This window comes from Branchiostoma floridae, chromosome 1 (genome assembly GCF_000003815.2).
Source record: "Branchiostoma floridae strain S238N-H82 chromosome 1, Bfl_VNyyK, whole genome shotgun sequence".
In the NCBI taxonomy this organism is placed as follows: domain Eukaryota; kingdom Metazoa; phylum Chordata; class Leptocardii; order Amphioxiformes; family Branchiostomatidae; genus Branchiostoma; species Branchiostoma floridae.
In genome coordinates, this window is record NC_049979.1 from 2,069,320 (window position 1) to 2,079,198 (window position 9,879).

General features: G+C 44.1%; 1 protein-coding gene across 1 annotated transcript; it reads right to left on the reverse strand.

Moving 5' to 3' along the window:
* Positions 1-506: 506 nt before the first annotated feature.
* Positions 507-9,394, reverse strand: LOC118419404 (vegetative cell wall protein gp1-like; the record flags this gene model as incomplete). The annotated part of the gene is given in 5 exon segments (XM_035825775.1): positions 507-818; positions 1,580-1,666; positions 2,701-4,602; positions 5,467-5,561; positions 9,330-9,394. Coding segments are annotated over 3 exon segments (2,064 nt in total). The 3' UTR covers positions 507-818; positions 1,580-1,593.
* Between the last annotated feature and the right edge of the window lie 485 nt (positions 9,395-9,879).

Below are 9,879 nucleotides of genomic sequence, written 5' to 3' on the forward strand. Positions count from 1 at the left end.
ACTGACTGGAACTACATCTGATATAAAAGACTGTTGGCAGACAAAATTCATCTATGTGAAACAAAACAAATACGCAAAAGAATATAGAGCTAGATGTTTTGATTTGTTAAGCAGCACTCAGAGTTCATTGAGTACATGCATCAATTTTTGCTCATTTCCAAATAAAACGCATTCGACCATTACTGCATTACTGCATAATGAATAGATATACGTTATGCCATGAATTGCAGATATAATGCCACAAAAAGGAGACCAATGTCGTAGAATGCTTTCCTCTCGAAAAAAAAGGGTATAACTTGCTTAGGATTGTGTTGTGTACATGTTCTGTCAACAGGTGTGAAAGAAAAGAGTAATTTGTTGTTTGGCATATGGCGAATGTGTGTTCAGTCATTACTGACCACTTGATAATGAAAGCACCAAGCTTTTATGCCCATCTTTTTTTTTCATGCTTGCATCGGTTTTGTGGTGACCGTACGATGTATAAATCATGTATTCATTATATGATATGATGTCATCGATATACTTAGTAATCATATCACTATGCCCTAACTAAAAAGAATGCGTCAGTTCGCGTCTATACCAAAAACTAAAATCTAAATTAGCATGAAAGCTTATCTGTGTTGTATACCAATCCATTTTGAAGTTTTTTAACACAAAAATTTAAATGTTGAGCTCTAACTTATTCTATTGAGTCTTGTAATGATTAATTATATATTGAAGCTAAAGCAGCTAAAAGCTTTACAGCTGATCTGTAGTCACGTCTGCATGTTCCGGACGGTGGTCGGCACGCGGCGGGATGACATCACCATTCCGGGCTCCTGTGGACGATAGAGGAGCGTTATTGCAATGGCTCATTTGCATTGACGTCACGGGTCAGAGGTCACAAAGGGCGGGTCGCCATGTTGTATGTTCGGTACAATCACGGTATGGCCACAACTATTACACAAAGTATAGAATATAGATATAGAATGAAACTTTAAAGCACATAACAATAGGGGCTAACATAAGTTTCAATTAGTGTTACAATCGAGTTGGGGCTAATCATGAGTTTCAATATTCTTTCTAATAAAAAAGTCCTTTACATTTTTTTTTACTATTTCTTGGAAAGTGTGGCAACTGAATTTAGTAAAGATATGTACAAATCTGTCTGTAGCATCTATGTAAACAATTCAATCAAATGCCGTGTTAAGAAGAATGAATGAAATCTGCTGTAGTGCGTTTACTTGGTCTTGGGAAGATTATAAAGGAATTGCGCATTCATTTTGCTACACGCCCATGCAGCGTCTTTACCGGTATAATACCGCATTATGGCATTTGTCCTCCATTCTATTCATTGCCAAAATTACAATACACTTATATCCAGATAATTGTTGTGATGAACGCAAATTGTTTGCGTTACCTTAATCCGAAATATTCTAGATATACCAAAAATCATGCAAACCGACAACCCCTCCTTAAGTTATCCCCTTCCAAAGTCTCGAACAAATTTAGACCGTACAGTAAAAAAACGCTACAGATGCACAAATAAGAGAAAGGTACTCTCAATTTAAGGGCGAAGTGTTCTTCACGGTTTTCTTACCTGAATTAGACGTCTCATTTCCACTTCCCCTGAGACTTCATCCTGCGCAGCAACTCCAGAAGGCTGCCTACGTCATTCAGCACCCTCCTAAGTTTGGCGAAATACGTGGGGAAAAGGGTAAGTATGACCAATGTTAATTGTTTAAAAGCACCACATTTGGCACACCTACGTATAGTGTACAAGAATCTGAATGTAAATGCATATCAATTTCTGCCCAAAAGCATTGGCGGTATCTTGAACTGAAGCTGGCACTGTATCTCACTGGAGGGCAATGACCCCAATTGACGCAGCCGCGGAAGGCCCAATTCGAGTCCATTTTTAAAGCCTATTTTCGACTTGTAGTAGAAGAATGCAAGAGACATTTCATATTAGTGAGGCAGTCTGTACTTAGTCCCTCTGCTCTGGCATATGTTTCCCTCCTTTTGATTGGCCATTGCCTGCATATCCCTTACTTTCCCGTGTATCGCTTCTTCTGATTAGTCAGAATTTGCACCGACACCATTGGTGTCGATGCAAATTGACACCACCTGGTGTCGATGTAAATTCTGACCAATCAGAAGGAGGGATACACACCGGGCTGGCCGGAATCTTTGTGTTATAACCAACATGGAACGGGTCATTCTGATTGGTCCGCGGCGCCTGGCTATATGATAATTGATAAAATTGTCAATTTTCATACCATCATAGCAAACTATTTTTTCTGTAAAACTTGGCGGTCTACATTTTTTTTCATATTATGGTACAAAAATGACCGGAACAAAAGTTGTATTTCAATCAAGGCTAAAGCATCAATACTTAAAAACGTTTGTGATTAGTGGCGTTTCACTAATGCCACTGGAAATGCCATCATTATTTCACAAAACTTCTTTTGACGTTAGCTTATAACCCCTTTCCACTAGGACGGCGCATTCGCTGCGCTCTCTCTGCGACCTAAAATTTGACATAACGAAATGTATAGAAAAGAAACGAATCTTTTTACAATATGTGTATTTTGTGTCTTCTCAGTCACACTTTTACGTTTTGTATGATATACTCAGTGTGAAAGGGAAGGTTACACTTATCCTATTTAGGTCACAGTGAGAGCGCAGCGCGATCGCCGTCTGGTGGAAAGGGGGCCTTACCGATCAAGCTCAGGTGCATTCGTAGTGTCAGACTCGGGGTCAGACTCTGGGTCAGATGTCACACCAGCCTCGGGGTCAGACTCGGGGTCAGACTCGAGGTCAGGCTCTGGGGCAGATGTAGTACCAGACTCGGGGTCAGACTCGAGGTCAGACTCGGGGTCAGACTCGGGGTCAGACTCGGCGTCAGGTTCTGGGGCAGATGTAACACCAGACTCGGGGTCAGACTCGGGGTCAGACTCGAGGACAGTCTCGAGGACAGACTCGAGGTCAGACTCAGGGTCAGACTCGGGGTCAGACTCGGCGTCAGGTTCTGGGGCAGATGTAACACCAGACTCGGGGTCAGACTCTGGGTCAGACTCGAGGTCAGGCTCTGGGGCAGATGTAGTACCAGACTCGGGGTCAGACTCGAGGTCAGACTCGGGGTCAGACTCGGGGTCAGCAGGTTCTGGGGCAGATGTAACACCAGACTCGGGGTCAGACTCGGGGACAGACTCGGAGTCAGAAGGAGGGACAACCTCGGGAATAGTAGGAAAGACAACCTCGGGAATATCAGGAATGACGACCTCGGGAATAGTAGGAAAGACAACCTCGGGAATAGAAGGAGGATCATCCTCGGGATCAGAAGGAGGGACATCCTCGGGATCAGAAGGAGGGACATCCTCGGCATCAGAAGTCGGGACAACCTCGGCATCAGGAGGGACAACCTCGGCATCAGAAGGAGGCACAGCGTCTGGATCAGAAGGAGGGACAACCTCGGGATCAGAAGGAGGGACAACCTCGGGATCAGAAGGAGGGACAACCTCGGCATCAGAAGGAGGGACAACCTCGGCATCAGAAGGAGGCACAGCGTCTGGATCAGAAGGAGGGACAACCTCGGGATCAGAAGGAGGGACAACCTCGGCATCAGAAGGAGGCACAGCGTCTGGATCAGAAGGAGGGACAACCTCGGGATCAGAAGGAGGGACAACCTCGGCATCAGAAGGAGGCACAGCGTCTGGATCAGAAGGAGGGACAACCTCGGCATCAGAAGGAGGGACAACCTCGGCATCAGAAGGAGGGACAATCTCGGGAATGACAACCTGGGGAATAGTAGGAAATACAACCTCGGAAATAGAAGGATTACCCTCGGGATCAGAAGGAGGGACAACCTCGGGATCAGAAGGAGGGACAATCTCGGGAATAGTAGGAAAGACAACCTCGGGAATATCAGGAATGACAACCTCGGGAATAGTAGGAAAGACAACCTCGGGAATAGAAGGGGGATTACCCTCGGGATCAGAAGGAGGGACAGCGTCTGGATCAGAAGGAGGAACAACCTCGGGATCAGAAGGAGGGACAACCTCGGGATCAGAAGGAGGGACAACCTCGGCATCAGAAGGAGGGACAACCTCGGCATCAGAAGGAGGGACAACCTCGGGAATATCAGGAATGACAACCTGTGGAATAGTAGGAAAGACAACCTCGGGAATATCAGGAATGACAATCTCGGGAATAGTAGGAAAGACAATCTCGGGAATAGAAGGAGGATTACCCTCGGCATCAGAAGGAGGGTTAACCTCGGCATCAGAAGGAGGAACAACCTCGGGATCAGAGTCAGGCTCTGCTCCAGATGCAGGCTCAGGCGTAGGGCGACCTGCAAAGCCCGACCACAAGACAGGCCAGAACCAAGGAGGTATCTGAGGTCTTGACTCAGGCTTGCTTGAGCCAGGTTTGGAGAAAGACCAAGGATTCCAAAAGCGACGCTGAAGCTCAAGGTCGTTGTCGTGGTCGTGGCCATCCCCCTCATAATGCTCGTCCTCCTCGTCGCCCCTCCTGACCATGGCGTCCTCCTGCGGGGAAGAATCGTCCACCAGGACCCCCAGCAGTTCCAGAAGAGTGCGTGCCTCTTGGGGGGACACCATCCTTGGGGAGAAAAGAACAAGACATTTTCCTAAGTACACAAACAACAGCAGTTGGAACAAACGGACTGTGCCCACTACTAGCCTCTTTCACATACGTTCCACGAACACTGGTGTTCACTGTTCAGCGTGATTAATAGGCGTATACATTCAAGTCCTCATCAAATCGTTTTTAGGTTTCATCAAGACCTACACACCTACCAAATATCAATCATAATCCATCAAGGTATTCTGGATTTATGCTGGTCAACTACACACACACATACACACACACACACACATACACACACACACACACATACACACACACACACACACACACTCACACACACTCACACACACACACACACACACACACACACTCTCTCACACACACATACACATACTCACACACACGCACACACATACATACACACACGCACACACATACATACACACACACACACACACACGCACACACACACATACACACCCGCAAACGCTACCGAAAACTGGCAAAACTCTTTAGCAAAGGTAAATATACCGTGCTCTGTTCACTCAAAATGGGAAGGTTGAACAGATGATCGAAAAAGAGTATGGATTATTTAGCAATAAATCTTGACTATTTTGATTTTATTTAAGTTATTCAAGACATGAATGGTATATCTATTTATCTAGTTACTCGTCTGGCTGGAATTACAGTCAGCTAAGCTAGCCTAACTAGCCGTGGCTGTTATAAATGGCTGGCCTTGGGGGAGGAATACAAAATACATTGAGTAACATATCAAGTGTATCGCTAAATTGTAGCCCACAGGTACCTACGCATGAACGGTGTATCTTGATACGAAGAGAATGACTTACACTTTCTCCAAGACTCATACCAACTTACCTCTTCTGTCTGATTGACTCTGCCGGGTCCACCATTAGCACCATCAGGAGGGTGGACAGACCCAGGAACATCGCTAGCTTGTAACCCATGGTTACCTACAGGATAGAGACAACGAACATGAAATTTTATGAAAGCTCAGCTGTGTTGGTAGTAATCATACTACAATGCTAAACTTTCTTCCAGAAAAGGTATACACGGATCAAATTTTCAACGACCACTGTCGCCTTCTTCAGGATCATTACTGATGAGTATGATATGAGGAAGCGGCAGCGGACATTGTAATTTTGATCCGTGTATACCTTTTCTGGAAAAAAGTCTAGCATTGTACTATGAGTCCATGAAATTTGTAATATAGTACATCTTCAGACTGTAGCCCAAATATAAATACATATGGCGTATAGGTATGTAGGGCAGATATACGCATTAAAAAAACGTACATGAAATACGCAACAAAAAAACATCGCCAGCTCGTTGTCTGGATACTTACGGAGTAAAGAGGAAAGGGATGGAAGACGCTGTAGCCTGACTAAAATCGCGCCCCTAGCGGCCGGCCTTACAATTGCTTCTCGGAGAGGGGGTCATTAACCCCAGCCAACGTGAGATTTCGTAAACACGGGCTAGAAGAAGCTGTTACTGGAAGCAACCATTAATCTCCAAGCAGATCCTACGGTAGCATAAGATAGTATCAATAGTTGGCAGAGGAGTGAAGCCGGCTTAGGAGTGTATCTGGCTACATGGCAAATGGACACCTCTTGGCTGACTTCACTCCTTGGCCAGTTAACTAGTTTGGTACTATCTTATGCCGCTGTAGGATCTGCTTGGAGATTAGCAACCATAGGCCCTGACCCTCAAGCTGAGGATGGGACTAAGTCAAGGTGTGAAAGGATAACGTTTGTGACCTTCTGTACATCGTACAAACAAGCTGCACAATCACCTAACGCATACCGGGAAAGTCAACGAAGAACATGAAAGAACAGAATTTTTATTATTTGTCATTTGCCGACTACCCTCTCTTCGCAGTCAGGGACTGAATTGCGAGGAGCTTCCAACAGGTGGGGCTAATTTCTATAGCAGCTGTCATTCGGCGCAACTCATGTGACCTCAATACTACAGGCGCAAGGGTCGTGGAGCGGCTGATGAATAAAAAACATGTTCTGTGTGTTCAATATTCCTGACCACTTGGATTTCATAATGGACAGTTTTTTTTTTGCCCACTTTTCTTCAATTTCGCACGCTCGCATCAGTTTTGCCCAGAGGGTGCCATCTGTGTAATGGAATGAGTATAGACTAATGATAATGGTTGTGTTGTTGGTCCGAGCAAGGACGTTACATAAGACGTTCTTGGTCTGAGGCGCCTCGAGTTAAATTGAGAAGAAAACAATACATCAGTGTCACACTTGATGAAAGATTTGTATAAAAACGATCCCAAATCTGCACTTTTTTTATCATCATGATAAAATACTGTAAATGCATTTTAAGTTCGCGGGGATTTAATTTCGCGGTAGCGGGAAAAATGACTTTTCGCGGTGGGTTTAATTTCGCGGTAACACCATCGAAAAGAATAGAAAAATGTTCGCGGTGGATTTAAGTTCGCAGTAAAGTGGTCGCCGCGAAAACCGCGAACATTAATCCACCGCGAACATTTCTGCATTTACAGTATTGCAAATGTATGAACCGTTATGGTAGTCCTCCACGCGCTAAGTTTGTCAGAATCTCCAAGCAGATGTTGGGAGTCCTAATCTTTTCGTTTTCTTTTGCCGTCAGTTTGAATTATCACAAACTACCAGGGAGCGAGAAAAAACGATATGATTTACCTTCCAAAATTTGCTCGGAGTTTACCGAGAATTCTCAGATTTAGGGAGACAGCTTGAAACAGCAGCGGGCAACAAGAAAAACGGATCTTTTTTTTAAATCCAGCATTCGGATATTGCGTTTCTCTGCGTGTTTGCAGCTATAGCAAATCCCTCTCATTACATATACCGCAATGTTTGCATCTGTCTGCTTTGAAATATCAAAGTCCACGCTGTTACTTTTGCTTGCTTGCAGGTAACCGATCTACTTGTTGAAAATCAACGTCAGTTGTTAGCGCTAATTAGGCTTAGGTCACATTTTAAAAAAGGGGCCCGGCCGGGCAGCTATCGGGAGCGAAAAGAAATTATATAAAAGACATCAAAATGCACAAAATGTCAAAATAAGATTCAAAGGCATAATTTGTGTATTTTGCTTGGTATACAATTTGATTTCTCGTTTCTTAAAACATCCCGGCCGGGCCCCGGGTTGGAAATGTGACCCAGGCCTTAATGAATGAAGAAATACATGAATAGATGCATGAATGCGAAATGAGTGAGTGAAAGAAAGAACTAACGAATCAATTACTAGTAATGAATGAATCAATCAATCAATCAATGACATGGCTAAGCTGAGATCAACCATGCACAACATTAACAACGTCACGTGGTTGAACCAAGGAGGTTATGTAACAGCCATGCTCAATTATAATGGGCTGAACAAAGTTGTTCTTCTAGTATGGTCGCCATTGTTGAAATAATGGAGCACGGATTGGTTCATATTCGGCAAGGGGGGGGGGGTAAAGTGGAGGTGGTGACGTGGCCGCTTGACGTGGAAAACGTGTGAAATTCAGGGCGAAACTACTCTCCAAGCAGGGGTTAGGCTCTGGCTGTTTTTTAAATATTTTTAGTCGTTTTTATCGGACTTTTTATTTTATCATTTTTCTTGAAGTACGCCAGCCAAACTTTAGTTTGACAATACAAGATACAATACAAAGTAGATAGCCTGATAAAAAAGAGCCTAACCTCTGCTTGGAGAGTAGGGCGAAACAACCACAGGCCGGTGCAGAATCTTTACCGGGACTACATCTCTCTCCTTCCACAATCGTGTATCAGAGACATGTGCAATCTTGTGGTAAAATCATTCTTTATTCGTGGATTAAAGAAAGATACATGTAACCCAGGTCAGGGGGCATTGACAGACGTAAATGATATTGCACAGAAGTTTTGCTTGCTATTACCTTAAAAATATATTGCAATCAATTACATTTAGAATCACAATATGATATTTTGTTATGTGTCATAACCTAAATCTGATAGAAAGAGCTAACTAGTTTCTACAGCAAGTGTCTGCCTCCCAGTGCGTCTCATGGCGCGCGTTCCATACAGCATAAGATGACAACATTGCTATACGGCTAATGGGTATATCTCTGGGTAGCAGATTCCACAGTTTAACTGATCTGTAACAACGAACCCCCCCGACGGAACCTGCCCGGGGACGCCGAAACCCACACGGCCGGTGATACCCTCTACCCCGCCCCGCCGGTGTCAGCCCGGCCTCGCCCGTAAACGTCGTACCAGAGTACCACTATATCTCGTGTACTTCCCAATGCCATTCACTTCGTTACGTATATCACTTTTTTAAAAACCGTTGTCAAGAGGAATGAAGAATCAATGAAGTCATAGCCATGTGTCCGTCGTGTTTTTTTTAAGGAAAAATGCGTTTTGGGGGAATTGGACGACATTACGTTCCCAGTTGAATTAAATGTGCCATTCACTTTTAACAAGACACAAATGTTCACTGTTACCTTAGTCTCCAAGTAGATCTTCCGACGTGAAAATCAAAATCGCAACTACCGGTTAAGACTATGTCGCACGCATACAGCTACCGTGCGCAGTTTCTGCCACTGGAAGACCTGCATAGAGATTATGCAACCCGCGACATTTTTCTCACGCAGGCACGACGCAACTTAATCTAGCGACCTACTACTAGCGACCCCTCTACTCCGCTTCTGCTTGGAGCAGGCACGAGTCAAACACACCAAGACACAAATGTAAACAGTAAACATTGCGTACCTGGATGATGACGTGTGTTCTCTCTGAAATCTCAAGGCGTCTTTTGAGGAGCTGAGACCGAGTCGGTTGCTCCCGCACAGCTTCAGAACTTGAACCGGTCTGAGACTTCTAGACTGATCTACCTGATAATTACTAAATAACTCAAACTAAATGTCGAGTCAATTAAGTCTTACCTTCAATGTCTTCCTCTTCACCAATCACGTTTATTATTCAACAGGTTACGCAATCATCATTTTTTATGTATCGGTGGATATACGCACTGCAAGCTTTCATCGGCCCGGTTATCTAGTAAATCTGGTAAGAGAATATACATATCAAGAATGTACACTGTTCTTCTTAGATGCCAGTTCTTGTAAAAAGTTTCATTTTTCGAATAATGCGAAGATGTGAACGAGCCATGTATGGACTCGGCCAAACTGCACACAACGGGAACCGCCTTAACGGCCGATTATCCGGTTTGGTAACACCAATTGACGATGACAACTAAACAATGCCACTCTATCATTACTTCAGGTGTATATACTAGTATATATATATATATATATATATA